At 31.8% G+C, this 19,420-nt stretch overlaps 2 protein-coding genes across 3 annotated transcripts in view; both read right to left on the bottom strand.

The window, feature by feature from the left end:
* LOC140448608 (putative fatty acyl-CoA reductase CG5065) overlaps positions 1-5,341 on the bottom strand; it is a 50,655-nt gene extending 45,314 nt beyond the window's left edge. Inside the window, exon 1 of one of the 2 annotated variants that reach the window (XM_072541701.1) lies at positions 5,221-5,341. Coding sequence is in view for 1 of the 2 variants with exons in the window: in XM_072541700.1 (XP_072397801.1) it covers positions 5,125-5,181 (57 nt within the window). In the remaining variant the exon portion in view is untranslated. Of the gene's footprint in view, positions 1-5,124 lie in introns of both variants that reach the window. The other variant, XM_072541700.1, reaches the window with a different exon arrangement.
* A 4,930-nt stretch (positions 5,342-10,271) lies between these two features.
* The window catches only part of LOC140448607 (putative fatty acyl-CoA reductase CG5065), a 58,899-nt gene continuing 49,750 nt past the window's right edge, over positions 10,272-19,420 (bottom strand). The window contains exons 8-9 of the mRNA XM_072541699.1: positions 18,491-18,757; positions 10,272-10,445 (exon numbers count right to left, since the gene is read on the bottom strand). The gene's annotated coding sequence lies outside the window, so the exon portion shown is untranslated. The remainder of the gene's footprint in view (positions 10,446-18,490; positions 18,758-19,420) is intronic.

The following is a 19,420-nucleotide window of genomic DNA, read 5'->3' as shown; positions in this document are numbered from 1 at the left end:
AACTCCCAAAGATGATTTAGTTTTGTTATAACTAAATTAATTTATTTATAATGAAATAAAACTAAAAATTTTATCTAGAAATTTATTTAGAAAAACCAAATAAGTACCTTTTAACGCTTTAAATACAAATGTTCTCATTTAAAGGTGTATAATTATTTAAACGATCATTGTTTAAATTAACTAAATTTTTTAATAATTTTTTTTATTATACCTTGTTAAAAATGAACTTCACAACATCATTTTATGTTCATTGTATATAGAAAGAATATATATTTTTTCAATTTTCTGATAACTGTTCGCCTATGCGTGCTTTCTTGCGCTGTGGAATAGAAGGAACTTCTATTACTTCATCAAACTCTGGATCTTGAAGTTGAAAATTACGCCTCAAATTTTTATCACATAATTCTAAATCAATTTTATCAAAGTTAATAGCAGTTTAGTAGGTATCAGTATTTTCTTTGCTCAAATAAATAACAATAAATATAGACGCATATGCGTCACTCTATATTCGTTGTTATTAATTTGCTTTGCGGGATGTAACAGAAATCTACAATATACACGTACTTCGTACGATTAATGGCATCCGTTAAGTCATTGTTTTAAGTATTGCTGAAATTGATGCAACAGTAATCTACAATATATTATGTAGGTAGATGGACGTTTCGTTAACGACAGGCCTGCCAGTTCATACCATAGATGGCGCTCACTTTTGAAACTCATTTAAAAGCATAGTTGGACGGCGTTATGCATCCCTAGACCAAGCGCCAAAAATTGATTTTGAGATATTTGACTTCAAAGTTTTCACTTTATTAAAATTCAGTATATGTTACAATAGTCGTAATTTTTTGTTTTTGAAGACAGTTTTTTATGTTTTCTTTAAGTGGGAAATAGTAACTTGCTAATGTTAAAGAAAAACGAAAAAAAAAAAAAAATAATAATAAAAAGGCTTTTGGTCGACTTACGATTTTCGCCACATTGTGTAATTATGTTATACATCAATAGAGCAAGCGACATGAAGGTCGTTTGGTCTAGTGATGCGTAACTAAAATACCTATCTCTTTTAGTGAATGGTTAGTAGGCCACAAGCTATTTTTTCTTTTTGGGTATGACAATAAAAGTCGTTGTTTTGAATATTTTATATTACTTGAGAAATTAATCAAAAATATAAAAAAAAACTTGAACCCAGTGCTAACAGTAGGTACAATTTTCTGAATATTATGAAAATAGTAAATAAACATTATTCATCTCGTATGTCAAAGTCAAAATCTCCATCAAATCCGTCAATATCATCTTCCACTGTATTGTTACTGAAAAGGACGCGATACAGAGGTTTTGCATCATTTGGTATTAGGTGCATTAAAGATCTTAATTCGTTAAGCTTAGACACAGAAAGTGGCTTGCCTGTGGGCCAAAGAGGAATCAAGTGGTTACTTACGGATTGCATTGCAACGGGCCGTCCTTTTTGAAGTTTCTTGTGAAAATCTACTTCAACTTCACTAGTGTTGAAATCAGTTTTCATAAAAATACTCAGTGGTTTATGCTTTCTTATTTCAATTTCTCTTGTTTTAAGCCAGCTTACCTCACTGTTTTCTACGTCTGATTTACGGTTTGTAATCACAGTTTCCAACTTTTTTGTCCCAACGGATTCTTCTTTTTTCATTCTGTGAACTACTAGTGGGTTCTTTTTACGGGATTTCTTCATCACGTTTAGGTAATCATCAACGGTATATAAACGTTGTTGAAATTTTGATAGCGTAATGTAATTTTTTCAATGGTAAGATGTGTTTCCAAAATCGGTTTCAGAATCAAAACTATTTTGATGTTGCGGTTTTGGCCGCCACAAGAGTCTGACCACAAAATTATATGTTTTCCAGAAGTAACATTTTCTTCAATGTGTTTCTTAAGACAACTGCCTACTTCCTGGGCTCCTCTCGACCAGCTTCACCTTCTATCCAAATATAACAATGGCCTTTGTTATCCTTGCCGCTATGAATACCAAGGTTGTAAATACATAATTGACGCTTATATTATACGATATTTGTCGGAATTCTCGGAAGGAAAAGAGTTTTTTCTAAATCAAAACAAAAGGTTTCCACTTCTTGATGATCGTTGCTCATCTTCATGTCTAGCTTTCTTCTGAATTGTGCATTTTCAGCTTCTTCTAAGTACACATTTTTTTCTTCCTTTCCCTAGTTTAATTTTTCGTTATCTGCGCAATTTTTAATTTATAATTCGAAACAATTACATCTCCTACAAGTACTTTTTTTAACTTTTTTCTTTGAAGATTAAATCTTCTGAGTGCTTCGCCGTCCATAGGCGTAGCGTCAGGGGTTTGGTTTGTTACAGGTTATTTTATAGAAAAATTTAAGCAATAACTGACACTACTTCTTAACCTAAACGTCTAAACAAGTTATTGTCAACAACGTTTATGTACGTATGTTGCCAAATATTCGATTTACAATCAAATAAAATATTAAATAATATAATGTTCAATAATAAATGCCCATGTACCAACTGAGGAGAAGCCGGATGAAGAAAAAGAACAATTTTATGAACAACTGGAAAATATCATACAACATTGTCCTAGAAATGACGTAAAGGTCTTAATAGGAGATTTTAATGCAAAGATAGGTAAGGAGAGGACATACATGCCAACCATTGGAATTTACAGTCTACATGAAGAGTCAAACAATAACGAAACTCGACTAATACACTTAGCCTCTCAATGAACATGGTGATTGCCAGCACATGCTTCAGGCACAAAGATATACATAAGGGAACATTGAGAAGTCCAGATGGGAATACAGTAAACCAAATCGACTATGTGGTGGTTGACGCAAGACACTTCAGCGACGTGATAGACGTACGTGTAAGATGCGGGGCGAACATAGACACGGATCATTACCTACTACAAGCTAAACTAAGAGCTAGAATCTCCAATACAAAGAAAGAAAAAGGAGTTAAAGAGGAAAGGTTTAAAGTAGAAGTGTTGAAGAACCATGAGATAGCTAAGAGATTCGAGGAAAGTCTCGAAAGCAAGCTGGAAGGTTCCACGGATGATATAGTTGAAGATATTAACAACTATTGGAGGCAGTGTAGAGCCATATTGGAAGAAGTGGCAACTGAAGTTATCGGAAAGCAAAAACGTAAAAAATTAAGGGCAGACTGGTACGATGAGGAATGCGCACAAGCAACGCAAAGAAAAAATCAGGCATATAAAAGACTCCAAGGGCGAAGAACGAGACAAACAGAGGAAGAGTATAGACAGCTGAGACGAGAAGAAAAACGAATACTTAAAAAAAAGAAGAAAGAGCATATAGACAGCCAACTAAAAGAACTAGAGAGCTATAAGGCATAAGCAGAAACGAGAAAGTTCTACAAGAGCATTAAACAGAACAGGAAAGAATTTAAACCAAGATTATTAATCGTTAGGAATAAAACAGGGGAGATCATTGGTGATCAGGACCAGATACTAGAAAGGCTGGCAGAAAACTTCGAGGACAGGTTAAATATAAGAGGTGAGACAGGGCTCCACGAATTAGAAATCCAACTCGAGGACATTGACGACGAAAGAGAGAAAGATAACATCCCAACAGAGGTAGAAGTCATCCAAGCTATACAAAAATTGAAAGAAAACAAAGCTCCTGGGGCAGATGGCATTTCTTCAGAACTTTTAAAGCATGGAAAAAAACCTGACATACTGTATATATAGACTGGAAGAACTGATCTGGAAGCAAATAAAGTTACCAGAAGACTGGAATGTAGATATAATTGTACCTATCCACAAGAAAGGAGATTAAACAATATGTGACAACTACAGAGGAATAACCCTCCTAAACGTAACATACAAAATATTGGCATATATTCTTTACGACCGACTATCGGGATATTGTGAAGACATAATAGGTAAATATCAGTGTGGGTTTCGTAAAGAAAGATCAACGACCGATTAAATATTCCTTCTAAGGCAAGCTCTGGAAAAAACATATGAGTATGGCATTGATACTCATCACCTTTTTGTTGATTTTAGATGTGCCCATGATAGTGTTGAAAGAAACGCACTGTACATGGCCATGATAGAATTCAGCATACCAGTACACTTAGTAAAATTGGTGAAAGCGACCCTCTTAAGAGTCGAGTGTAAATTTAGAGTGCAGAACGGAGTTTCCAGAAAGTTTCAGTCTCAGATAGGACTCACGGATTTTCAACCAAGATTTTAACATTGGTTTTTTCAAACACAAAAAAGACCGGTGCGATGAGTGTGAAGCATACGAAAATGCTCATGAAAAAAAAACTATTAAATGACAATATCTAATGGCACCAGAAAGAAAAAAGCTTAAGTAGTCATGAGAAAGATAGGGATATGAAAAGATGTCATGAACCTGACAACAATAGAATTGTTTTCAGCTATGACTTACAAGCGGTATTACCATGTCCTGTTGGCAAATCAAGCTCTTTTTACTACAAATCAAGACTGAATTTTTATAATTTAACGATATCTAATGCAAACAAGCAAGACACAACCTGTTATTGTTAGTATTAAGGATTGGGCAATAGAGGAGCCATCGAAATGGGGTCGTGTGTGTGTAAATACTTAGAGCAAATTGCATTTGAAAAATCAGGTTTACTCTGACAATTGCTATTGTCAGCAAGAAAATAGGTTTGTTTTTGCAATGTACCACTATGCAGTGAGTCGCTTAAATAAGAACTCCATTCAACACAACTTCTTGATTCGAGGTCACACGCAGAACGAAGGTGATACAGCTCACTCAGTAATAGAAAAATCTGTAACTAGAGTCAAAAATACTAAATGTATTTACGCTCCCAATCAATACATTTCCCTAATTCGTGAACCCAAAAAGACTGGCAAATTGTTTGTGATAAATGAAATGAACTTTACCGATTTCTTCAATTTGAAATCACTTGAAAAGAACATAAACTTAAATATGGCGAAAAATTCTATTTTATTTCTTTTTGAACCATGGTGTTATTTATTTTGTTCAGTATGACTTTGCTATAACTCCATCAATTTTAATCTGATCACTCTGACATTTTAACTGGACACTCTTTAGGAGTTATACCACCGAATAAAAAATAAAAATATGCCAAAAATATTCAACTCACTCTTAAAATAAACATTTCGGGGCTGGAAGGTATGAGGATTTGCGCGAAGAAAAACATTTTAAAAATTAGCAAAATAGAAATACACAAGTTACTTACCAGTCTATGATAATAATTTTGCTAATTTTTAGTTTCGTATTCTCTAGAGGAAGTAGATTTTATAATGGCACAAATGCACGTAACGCATTGGACGTACAAAAATGAATAATGTTATCTATTTATGAATAATTAAAAAAATGCACTATTGTATTGATTTTAAAAATCACTTAGCATAAACCTATTGTTATTTTTCTAATTATTAATGTGCATATTAACTCCCTTTAAAATGCACTTTTCATTATTATGTTCTTCCTACACACATATCTGATTCAATATTATTTTAATAGTCCAGTCGGGATATCATTTGACCTTGCATGGTGAGCTGCCCCACATTTTAATATTCTTACCTTTAGAGGGGGGTCAATAGTAGTAGGTCAATTAGTTTCAAATCGTGACTAAATTCCATCGTTCCGCCATCATGTTTTTAAAGGAGAACCGTTTTTGCTCAATACCTCCGCCATTTTCAACTTCTTTACAAAAAGGGTGTAACGTAACTTGTCTGGGGGGGGATGTGGAGATTGAAAGACAAAAGAAGAGTTCCAGCAACAAGTATTTGTATTGAAATTTGAATTTATTTGAGACATTTATTTTATAATATAAAAATAGGTAGACAACGTTTTTTTTTTAAATAATTTGTTTAGATAATTAATTGCCAAATAACAAATACAGTGTGCCAATTTTAAAACTTACAATGACCTATATCTCACGAATAAAAGCTGATATCCAAAACTGCTTGAAACCGTTTTTAGGATAGTAAGGGCGAACTAAAATGACATGGAAGAAAACCCCCATCAACCTCCTAGGCCCCACCCACTACAAACAAAAAAGTTTAAATCATGAATGTGTTGCTTGTGTGAGTCCATTTCAAATAAGTAAAAGAAATAAAATTAGACTTACTCACAATCAATTTAATTTTACTACCAAAACGACCGTTTTCGCTTTCTACACTTTGCAAAGCATCTTCAGGTCAAACGGTACAAAGTAAATTAAATGCTAAAATTATAAAAAGCCCATATTAGGGTGCTGTCTTATAAAGATAAAGATCAAAAAAGGTTATAGTCTGTGTTTATTAATATGCATAAAATTGATTTAGCAGACAAACTAAAAACCCACCAATTGGTAAGAGATAATCTATTGAATTGTAATAAATTAGAAACAAACAAAATACTACTTATATGCCGGTACAAGAATTTTTAGATATTGATTCGTGATACATAGTTCAAACTATCCTGTATTGCTGATAATGGGTGATCTTCGGTTAATGTTGTAACTGTCTGACAATTAACGAGGAAGTTTCTTGAGGTGAGAGATGTTAAAAAATGAAATAGGAGTAAGGTATATGTGCACATGTACACTACATTAGCTTGTCAAATTTACCTCTTAAAATACTACTGACATTTTGTGACTTCAAATTGCATGTTTTAGCTCTTTATCAAAAAATAAAATGAACTTAACGAAAAAACTACAGATGTATTATTGAACATCTTAAATAGCTTCTATTACTGTTCAAAAAGTACTTTCCTGTGGCCGGCATTAATAAAATAATATTTATAATAAAAGCCGGTTATAATAAAATAACTTTAAATATTGAATAAAGGCCTTGTTTGCCACTTTTCCTCTAGTTGGGAGATGCGTTTGGTTTGTTTTTAAAATATATGTATGTCCATGTCTATTTTATTATACACTAAGAGATAGTGTCGACATTAAGGTAAGATTAAAATAACATCTGATTCTGATGAAGCCCAAAATTATGTGGCGAAAGCTTGACTTTTAATAAAAGACACTCACTTAGAAGCACCCGTTTTTTATTGCTTCCTAGTATTGGCTCGTTCCCGGTTACCTTCAACCGCCTGTGTTTACCAGTAACCCGTTGCTGTCTTTGACTTTATATATATATATATATATATATATATATATATATATATATATATATATATATATATATAGAGTGAAAAGGAGATAATGCTGGGAGATATACTTTTATACCTGAGGAAGCAAAATAAAACTCGGGTGCTTCGTCAGATGTGCTTTTTAAATAATAGTCTAAGCTTTCGTCAATGATCATTGACATCACCAGAGTAAACTACAAACAAACAATGAACAGGTGGAAACTATGTAAGTATAAAAATAATAAAACACTTAATTATAGCACCAAATTATAGCAAAAAACTCGTGACTTGGGTGGAGAACAAAGAAAGTGTTATTTGTGCATATACTTAACATATTTTTAGATACATGATAATGAGAAGTAGATATGAGAAGATAATGCGAAGTATCCATAGTTCACAATGTATTTTTATTAAATTAAGATCGATCTGTTGACATAAAACCTAACCACAAATAAATTGAAATCTTACACGTTGTTTAAAACAATCTAAAAGTAATTAACAATTTACGGCGGTGTCACTAAACTTGTTTGAAGTAGCGGGATAATTTGAAATGTAAAAATGACAAATATTATCTAAAATGTTAACAACAAATACTTAGTAACATTAGAACTAGAGAATGACTAAAACACAATAAAAGTAAAGAAAATAATTAAAATAGTTAAAAAATCTAACCTATATCACTCATATAATCTGGGCGACAATTTTTTTATTCTTGAAATATTTTGTTTAAGCAGGAAGTTCTAGATGGAACTTAAATTATCCACATCCTTCTTGTGATTGATGGCATTTTTCGCATTATAAATTAACACATCTCAAGGATTTTTCGTTGAAAATCTCTATTAGATGCATCTAAGATGAATGTGTCATTATAGAGGACTCTGTGGTCTTTGCTATTAACTTAAATACTAATACTTGTAGATTGTGGTTTGAGTTTGCAATCAATTTTATGAAGGGCCAATCTTTTGCTTAATCTGTGGCCAGTCTGACCAATATAAACTAAGCCACATTCACGTGGGATGCCATATATTACGTTAGAACGTTGTAAGGTAGGAGTAGGATCTTTTAATTTCGTGTAAAACAAGTTAAGCGTTTTTTGGTTATAAGTAGATATGTATTTTTAAATTGAATTCACCAAATAAACTAATGAGTGATCTAGATAGATTTTGTATAAAAGGTAGTTTACCATATCTCGCAGGAGTATCAACTAGAGTAAAATTGTGATTTGCATCATTGTTTACAATAGGATTCGAGAATAACAATTTGTTAAGCAGTTTTTTTGGATATTGGTTAAAGAACAATATATCATATAAAATTTTAATGTTTTTGTTAATAAATTTCGAATGGCAAATCTTAGTAATTCTATTTTTCATTGCTAGAACAACATTAATTTTCTGTTTTTCGGGATGATAGGAATTGTATGGAATAAATCTCCCGGAATTAGTGTTTTTTCGATACCAATCAAGGCAAATCAAATTACTGTTAGTTCTAACAACTAAAGTATCTAAAGAAAGGGACCGAGGAGATAGACTCCTCCTCCACTGTGAATTTTAAGTGTGTATTGAATGAGTTAATAATATTAAATGTATATTGTACCTTGTCATGTGGAACGGCCATCGAAAATGAAGATGTGTTACATTTATAATGCGAAAAATGCCATCAATCACAAGAAGGATGTAGATAATTTAAGTTCCATCTACACCTTCCTGTTTAAACAAAATATTTCAGGAATTAAAAAATTGTCGCCCAGATACATATATGAGTGATATAAGTTAGATTTTTTAACTATTTTAATTTACCAATTTTAATTATTTTATTTACTTGTATTGTGTTTTTGTCATTCTGTAATTCTAATGTTACTAAGTATTTGTTTTTAATATTTTAAATAATATTTGTCATTTTTGCATTTCAAATTATCCCGTTACTTTAAACAAGTTTAGTGACACCACCGTGAATTGTTAATTACTTTTAGATTGTTTTAAACAATGTGTAAGATTTCAATTTATTTGTGGTTAGGTTTTATGTAAACAGATCGATCTTAATTTAATAAAAATACATTGTGAACTATGGATACTTCTCATTATGTATCTAAAAATATGTTAAGTATATACACAGATAACACTTTCTTTGTTTTCCAACCAAGTCACTGAATTTTTTGCTATAATTTGGGTAAGTGTTTTATTATTTTTATACTTAGTTTCTACCTGTTCATTGTTTGTTCTCTTGTTTGTTTGTAGTTTACTCTGATGATGTCAATAATCATTGACGAAAGCTTAGACTATTAATTAAAAAGCACATCTAACGAAGCACCCGAGTTTTATTTTGCTTCCTCAGGTATAAAAGGATATCTCCCAGCATTAACTCCTTTTCACTGAATATTACTAGTACCCGTTATCATCTTTTTGGTTATATATATATATATATATATATATATATATATATATATATATATATATATATATATATATTGTCAAAGTTATTGTTTTAATTGTGCTTCAAAAGACAATCAAATCAAATTTGGCCGCATTGATTTAAATAGCAGCTTACTATTTTTGTTGATAATAAGCCACAATTTTACTTTCAAATAAATTTATTTTTTAAAGTTTTGAATTGCCTTCGGAAATGAGTTCTTAAATTTAAAACATTAATAAAAAAAATTAATAATGTATTTTAAGAACTATTTTCCAAGTGGAAATCGAAACGATCGAAGCTTTTAAAGTCAAATTGGCTTAATTCCAATAAAGATAGTAAATTGTATTTGATTCGATTTGACACGATTCCATTCCAATCGATTCGATTTCAAGCGATTCGATCTAATTCCAATCGATTCGATTCCATTTGATTAGATTTGATTCGACTCCAATCTACTCCATTTTAATCGATACGATTGAATTCCAATCTTTTCCATTCGATTCCAATCGATTTGATTTGAATCGCTTGGAATCGATTACTGTTTGTTAATATGTTTAATATTCAACAAAATCTTTATAAAGTTTATTTGTATCGATTCATTTTAAATATATCAATGAATTATTAATAAATCCGTACAATGTGTATTTTTTGTTTCATTTATTTTGACGAATACTGCAGTTCCTTTATTTGTTCTCTGTTCATAATTTATCAAATACACTAAGGTTACAGGCATAGTAAAACAGGTGATAATATTCACAAACATATTTTATTTTGTATATTACATTTTATATTTCTTCACTACCGAAATTTTTCATATAACAAATAACTTTAGTAGTAGCTAAATTTAAAAAATTAAATTTATATATAAAAATCCACAAAAGTAAAAGAAGGACTATCGTTTTAAATACTATTTCTACCAGCCAATACCTACAAAAAAGTAATTAATAAATTTAATTATATACAAAAAATATGATTAAAAATTATATTAAAATAAAAAATATTCTCGAATGTTGTAAACTGGTAAGGCCACGTAGTGATAATTATAATATATAAAAATACTAGTATTCTGACGAATTCGTAAAAACGATACTTTGATTTCCAAATGCATAAACATTCAAGACTAAAACACCCTATGGATTTATTACATTTACTGCAAACAGTAGAAGTATAATAGTAGAACCTATAATGAGGAAAATAAAAGATCTCTTTAATCTATGTTTGACAAAGAAATCCATACCATCTGAATGGAATAGAGCCAAAACAATTCTTCTGCACAAAAAACGGGAAAAAACTGATCTGGAAAATTACCGACCAATCAGTCTGTTAAATCATCTTTATAAACTTTTCACGAGAGTAATCACCACAAGATTAGACAAGAAATTAGACCTATATCAAAGTAGAGAACAAGCTGGATTCAGAGCAAACTTTGGAACCAACGATCACCTCCAAACAATAAAATAACTCATCGAAAAATCTATAGAATATAACAAGCTCTTAGTTTAAACATTCGTAGATTTCCACAAAGCATTCGACTCAGTAGAACTCGACAGTGTTATAGAAACACTAAACGAGAGCCGCATTCATAGCCGATATTCGAGGCTAATATGTAATATATATAAAAATGTGACAAGCTCGATACAACTACACTCTAAGAGCATCCAAATAAAAATCCAAAGAAGTATCCGACAAGGTGATAAGTTGTCACCTAAACTTTTCATATCGGCTCTAGAAATAGCGATCAAAACCCTCAAATGGGGTGACAAAGGAATAAATGTGGACGGAGAGATGCTACACCACCTAAGCTACGCAGACGATATAGTCCTGATTGCAGACGATTTGGGACAAATAAAGAAAATGTTGGAAGAACTTAGTATAGCCTGTCATAAAATAGGTTTAAAAATAAATATAACAAAAACAAAATATATGACGAACTTAGTACCACGTAAACACCTTGAAATACAAAATGAAGAAATAGAACTGGTAGACAAATATATATATCTGGGTCACGAAATTAAGATAAGTAAGGACAATCAAACAACCGAAGTATCCAGAAGAATTATACAAGAATGAGGAGCATACGGAGCTCTTAGGAACGTTTTTAAGAGTGACATCCCAACTAATATGAAGAAAAAAGTTTTCGACCAATGCGTGCTACCGGTGATGACCTATGGTGCAGAAACATTATCGCTCACAAAGAAAAACGCACAAAAACTAAGAGTAGCGCAGAGAAGAATGGAGCGATCAATGATAGGGGCCACTCTGCCAGACAGGATTAGAAACGAAGATCTACGAGCTAAGACCAAAGTCATAGACGTCATTGAAAGAAGCTGTAACTTAAAATGGAAATGGGCTGGACACGTTGCCAGAATGAAGGACGGAAGATGGACTTGAAAACTCATTGAATGAGGACCAAGAGCCGATAAACGTAGCAGCGGAAGACCACCAACACGATGGCAAGACGACTTGCGAAGACAACAAAAAACTGGATACAGCAAGCACAAGATAGAACACTTTGGAGAGAAACAGGGGAGCCCTATGTCCAGCAGTGGATTGAGAGAGGCTGATGATGATGATGATGACTGCAAACAGCGGCGGCATATATTGCAAGAAACCATAGAACAGGTACAGTACATTCAACCAAATGACACCTCTAAACGATTAATGGAATTCGCAGAAAACCTTTTGTTGTAGTAAAAGGCACGGTAAATTGCACTGGAGTCTCCATAATCTTTTAAATTATTTACTTTTTTAAAATATCTTTGCCTGTATTATTAGTTAGACTTAATTTGTATAAAATGAGGAGCCAAAATTCAAATGGAGTTTTAAATATTATTGTTTATTTGGCCAATAATGAATGTATAAATATAATGGTTCACCTGCTGTACAATTATTTTGTAAATAACATTATAATAGTGTACCTACTGATTATTTAAATTAATAAATCATCATTACTCTGAAAAGAACTTTTTTCAAGTGAAAAACTCTCACTTGACACTACATGTTTGAATTACAATATACTGAGTTTAGATCAATATGACAGAAACTTTCTAACTGTTGTGCTTGAGAGGTAAAATATAATATAACTGCTTACAAAGATCCTAAACACATTAAGCAAATTAGCCTAACGATCATTAGGAATGCCGATTGTAATGTTATAGCATTTTTATATTCTTTCGTATTTATTATTCGTCAAATTATGGGAAGCAATGAATGATCTCGGAATCCGACAAACACTAATAAAAGCAGTTAAAGCACTATACAAAGAAAACAAAGTAGCTATTAAATGTGGAAATAAAGCCTACAATCCATTTAAGACGACAAAAGGACTTCTACAAGGCTGTGCTACGTCCCCTACTCTGTTTAAAATATTCTTGGAAAAGACACTCAAACCATGGAGGAGAAAGTGCGAAGGAATGGGCATACCAGTAAGAGACGAATACCTATACACCTTAAGTTTTGCCGACGATCAAGTAGTCATCGCACAAGATGAAGAAGATCTCAGCTTTATGCTCAGAAAACTAGAAGAAGAATATAAAAACAACGGAATGGAAATAAACTTAGAGAAAACCGAATACCTAACAACAGAAAACAAGGATATGAGAAACCTAGAGATAGACGAGGGAAGACAAATAAATGGAACAGATAAATTCAAGTATTTAGGAACCATAATATCGAACCAGGGAACAACAGAAGAAGATATAAACAACAGACTGAGACAAACAAGAAACTGTATAAGACAACTAAACTCAGTGTTGTGGGATAAGAACATTACGATAAAGACAAAAAAGAGAATATATAACACCCTGACAAGAAGTATCCTGACATATGGGTCCGAAAACTGGACAATAAACAAGAGAAATAGAGGTAGAAAAAGAGCAGTAGAAATGGAGTTCCTGAGGAGAAGCTGTAGACTTACAAAAAAAGACAGAATTGAAAACGCAGAGATTAAGCGGAGAATGGGAGTGCAATCAGACATAATCGACTATATAGAGGAGAAGAGACTATCCTGGTACGGCCACGTCAGAAGAGCGGACAGAGGACGCTGGATAAACAAAATCACAGAATGGAGCCCGATTGGAAGAAGAAAGAGAGGAAGACCCCGAAGGTCATTCAGAGATGAAATCGACGAGGCTATGGAGAAAAGAACCCTGCGAGATGGAGACTGGAATGACAGGGAAAATTGGAGAAAACGGTTGAGTGAAGGAAGACAGTGAAAACTGTGGAAATCCTTAGTAGTAGTAGTATTATGTAATATAATACATACAGAGTAGATCCGAATAAAATATAAAAGACAGTCAAGATTTGATTTCACGTACAAAGCGTCTATGTATTTGTTTATACGTATTTTGCCTTAATAAGGCTCATCAGAACAGCTATTCATAGGCGTTCTCAACGTGAAAAATAAATCTCTCCTGTCTTTAAGAAGCAACACTAAAATGGCTTTGAAACAGACGCAATAGCGACATCTGATAATAAATCCGTAAAATGGTTTCGAAACACAATTCAGATTTCTGCCTTAATCTGAGCCTTCTAAAAATTGCAAGGCAAAGCAGACGTTGATAAAGATGTATTAACGTTTCAAAGCCATTTTAGTGTTGCTTCTTAAAGACAGGAAAGATTTATTTTTCACGTTGAGAACGCCTATGAATATCTGTTCTGATGAGCCTTATTAAGGCGAAATACATATAAACAGATACATAGACGCTTTGTACGTAAAATCAAATCTTGACTGTCTTTTTCATTTCATTTTATTTCATCACATTTTAAAGTTTTTTATCTATAGTATATAGATATATATATATATATATATATATATATATATATATATATATATATATATATATATATATATATAGATCTTATATCTATACTATAAAGTTACTCTATGTGGTAGGCAAAATAATCGTTACAATGTAATTACTTATGTTTGATAAAAAGTTTAGGAATGGTTGGAAACCGTACACAAATAAAACTTTTTATTTGAAAATAAAAAGTTAAATATATTTACCAAAACCCTAACTTCAACCCGTAATCGCAGACGTCTCAAAAACGGTACACTCTAAAGCTATAGTTTGTTAGAACAGTGAGCGACGCATAATTCACAATCAGTCGAACGCCGCGCACGCTCGTCAAAATCAAAGGAATGGTTCTTCATGATAACGGTTTGTTAGGTTCTGCTTAGTTGCGCGCCATGGTACAATGAATACACAAGGTATGATATTGCGCATGACATTTGACAGCTGGCCCAGGAGTGTGACGTAGTTAAGATCGCCTGAACCATCTCGAACCCATTATTACAGCTTAACGTACACATTAATTTTGAAATTATGGTTAAAAAGTGATCTAATTTTTTTTTTAAATGTTTTGTTTTGGTTATAATTGAATAAAAAATATATTTTCAGTAGCGTAAAACCTTTACTTCTCTTAGAGATTCAGGCAAAATATTTATTTTTGTTTTCATACATATAGTAATAATATAAGTACTCTTTTTGTATGCAAATCCCTTGAAATTTAAAAATTTTCTGCAGAGGAAATACTGTGAATAGGTAAATAGTAGTAGATTTGCTTATTCTGATTCACTGTCACTCACTTCTAAGCAGTTTTACTGAAATAAAAACAAAATAGAGTACAATAGAGAAAAATCTGTTTTACAATTCAATATGGTTTTTTAGAGGAGTTATAATGAAATTTAGTAAAATAAAAAATATACACATTACTATAACCTACCGATTATTATATGCAAAATTTACTTATCAAACAATATAATAATATGAAAATAAGACACAAATTAGTTCAAATGCAAAACACAATAAATATCGACTTCAGACGACTTTACACCGGCAAGACAGAAAGCTTGTATAAAAACAAAAGTTCAACAATAATATCGGTTATCAATGGTGACTATTGCAAATTGCAAGTTATGAGATAATAAATATATTTTAAAGTATCTTAATACTGACTGAGTCATCTATTTTATAATAGAAAAATAATTTTGATATATGCTTATATATGTGTCTTTATACAAATGGTGTTTAGTTACTATTTATTTATACTTTATAGTATATAGTATATAGTAGTTATTTGCCATTGTATATCTGGTTTTGTACCTTTTTCAAAGTACGCTGTGCAATTGCTTGTTGCAATAGTGACAATGAAGATAAAATCTTTAGGTTTCATACATTTCCTAAAGATAGCGTGATCAGAAAACTGTGGATTATATCTTGTTGTAGATAGGATAATTTTAATTGTAATACTGCAAGAATTTGTTATACACATTTTAAAACTGAAGATTACCAAAGAAATCTACAACAGGAACTTTTAAATTACGTTTCTAAAAAGGGTCTAAAACTCAATCCTGAGGCAGTACCTAGTCTTTATTTGCCTAAATCAACATCGGCTACCCTTTTAACCAACCAAAAGAAACGCGTACAAGGAGGCGAACACAGAGAGTCCAAAAAGTATGTTGAGCAGCTTCTTACTACTTCTAGGTCAACGACGTAAGTCTAAATCTTTATTTTTATTAATTATTAGTCATGAAACCTTAATGGTTTTTTCATATCGATTTGTTAAGTAAGAAATTAGCCTCAGCCTGCTATGCAATTTGCAATAAGAACTGTTTTGGAGGAAATCAATTTAGCATCTTCCAAAATAACATATTTTTCTTTGTTAAATCATGTTATCATTATTAAAATATACAATGTTATCATTATTATAAACAATACCAAGATAATTTTATGTGTGAATATTACAAAAATGTCATTTTAAATGTTGTGTAATATTGTGTGCCCTCACTACACTCATATTCGATGGCCAGCTAGCTCATTCGATATAAATAAAGTTGACTTTGTCATTATTTATTTTGATTTTGTGTTTAGTTCAGTAGGTATATATACGTACAAATTTTGTGTACCTCCATTACCACTTTTCTGTATCTTTTTAAACATCTGAAATATCGAATTCTGGAGTATAAGTTAATTAACCTGTACCTACGTGTAATAAAAGATAGATAAAACTTGTCTTATAAAGGATATCTATGTTTTATAAAGGATAAATATTATAATAACATAATTTTATTATCTCTTTATAATTACTATAATTAAATTAGCCAAATTATATAAAATAACTTAAAATTAAAAGTCTTTCCTATACAACTACATTCAAATGTTGCGGGAATAAGCGATCTTGACTACGTCATGCGCGAAAGCGAACCGATTTTGGAACATTGTGTATCATACCTTGTGTATTCATTGTACCATGGTTGCGCGCCATAGATAAGAGGGTTAGGTTAGGTTTAGGTTGCGCGCTATGCAGAGCGATAGCAGTTTACGTCGACGGTGTGGCCTGGAATCAATTGCGATTTGATTTGGACGCAAACGTTCAGTTGAGCTCACAGCGTACACATCTATAGCGAAATTTTAATTTTATTTTGATGTAGTTATTATTGTAATAATTAGGTGATGGCTTTTGTTGTAGGGTTTTTTAATAATACCATCCCTTATAAATTGTAAGAGTTCCAAATAAATCTCTGGAAAGTCTAAAATATTCTTGAAATTTTTCCACGTTTTAATACATTCTTCTTTCGACTGTTAATTTAAAAAGTACCGTCTGTATTACGAAATGAAAAAATTTCGTTAAATATTTTTATTTCTTTTATTTAGATTTGACGTTATAAACTCCTTTTCTTCCTCCTCTTCTTGGAGTAATAAAATTATTGCGTTAAGTTTGCGAGAATTCATTTTTCTAAACGTACAACCTATAAGAGAACAAACGTGAATCTAACCTCTAAAATTGTTTTGAACCCGACAGAATGTATGTATGTGAATTAAGTGGGTGATCGACGTGCGAGCCATAATACCGCGGTTTTAAGAACGACGGTTTTACTCGTGGCTCGTTGGTGCTGATCGACTAGCGAGCAAAACAGTGATTGTCAACCGTCCACAGCTAACATGTCATGTTCAACTGAAAGTGAAGTTTTATGTTACTTCGCTATAGCATACTACGAAATTCAAAAAAAAAGCGGAGACGCCCTAGACGTTGGGTATTTAAAAGTTTAACATATGCGGTAAGTCGAGTTGTTTTGTTTTTGTATTCTGGAGATGTACATTTTCATAAACAAACACAGTCTTGTAAACAATATATAACTTATAATAAAAAGTCGTGGCTGAGAGTTCGCATATCCATGGTTAAAAACTGATCTTTTCACTTCAACGGTTTTTGAAAACTGCCGGTTTTGCTCGCCAGTAGTGATACACGCTCGGTTTTAAATGATGAGCCAAGTAAAAAATAAAACAAGCTGACGAGCCACAAGCCAGGCTCGTCGGTACATAAAACCGCGGTATTGCAGTGATACACTGACGAGCTTTACCGACGAGCTACAAAACCGTCGGTTTTACTCGCCTGTCGATCAGGGCCGTAACAGACATATGCTCAATCTAACCATCACTATTTAAATTAGCTAATGTTTTAGTTTACTGCGAAATATTTTTTAACAAAAATTAAAAGTGATATTTTAGTACTTAGTATATGTACTTTGAATATAAATTTTCCTTAGCAGGTGAAAGAAATTTACGTTAAATAACATTATGCAAGAATACTATGTATTAAAAATTTTTTTACAAAATATGCAAAACTATGTACAACGAATTAATTACACATATATTTATTTTATACCTAAAATTGAGCAAAGTGTTAAACATTATGGAGAACACCAGTGGAGTTTACCGTGTCTTTTACTACAACGAAAAGTTTTCTGCGAATTCCGTTAATCGTTTAGCGGTGTAAGTTGGTTGAATGTACTGTAGGTACTATTTATTATTAGTAAAGAAATATATTAGGACCGTATTAAGAGAGAAATATGTTTTGGTCATATGTTACAAGGCTGTAACATTATTTTTTCCTGTAGACCATAAACGTAGTACTTTATAACTTTCTTTATAATTGTTGTTACTCTATAGATGAAAACATTAACTTACTTCATCAGTTGTTTTGTTGCTTTTGATCCAGTTAGACCAGGTTTGGCTCTTAAAAGGTATGCTTCTATACCAATTTTACCCAATTTGATATACTCATATATTTCTTCTTCAGTCCAACTGTTGTGTTTAAATAAAAATACAGAATCTTCTTCTTTTAAAGTTTTTTGCATGTTTATAAATTTATCATTTAAAAACCAGTACCTGGTATTCATAAAATGAATCAGTACAATAGATGCTATATAAATTTTTCTTTGCAAATCAACCAACCTAAAATTAAAAGTAAGAAAAATTATTTAATCAGCTTTTAAAATAAATAAAATGTTTTAACCAAAAAATGCAACTAATGAAGGAAAGAAGAAAACAACTAGCAAAAAACAAACGCCTTACTCAAGAATACGTAAAACTAAATAAAACAATTAGAAAAGAATTAAAATCTGATCAAAACATGGAGCGAGAACTTAATAGATCAAGTTGTCCTTCGGAGGCGTGTCAGCCGGGAGCTGACAGCCGTGCCGGACGCATAAAGGAATTTGGATATTGGTCAAAATACTTGGGAATTCCAAGTTTGGCCAAATCCAAATTTCTAATTGACTCGATGCAGGGAAATTCCACTTTTGCTACGTAAAACAAAGGATTTGTTTTACATAAAAGCAGGTAGATTTTCTCTCATCGGTCAGTCGAGCTTGCCTCTTCTACTGTAGACCTAGTCGGTGCTATTATTGTTCCTACTAAGTTATTGTTTTATTTCTGATTTCCTATATACCGTTTTTATTTTAGCATTATTGTATATTCAGACCTTTTCAGGTTAGAATATTACATTGATCTATATTTGTTCATGTACTGATTGTTTGATATTTTATTTGATTATTTTGATTGTTTATTTTCTTGTATTTGTATCTAAGCTGTTCTTCCGTAAGTTAAGAACACTTA

Source organism: Diabrotica undecimpunctata, chromosome 8 (genome assembly GCF_040954645.1).
Source record: "Diabrotica undecimpunctata isolate CICGRU chromosome 8, icDiaUnde3, whole genome shotgun sequence".
In the NCBI taxonomy this organism is placed as follows: domain Eukaryota; kingdom Metazoa; phylum Arthropoda; class Insecta; order Coleoptera; family Chrysomelidae; genus Diabrotica; species Diabrotica undecimpunctata.
The sequence above is the reverse complement of the archived record's forward strand: the minus strand, read 5'-3'. Positions and strand labels throughout refer to the sequence as shown.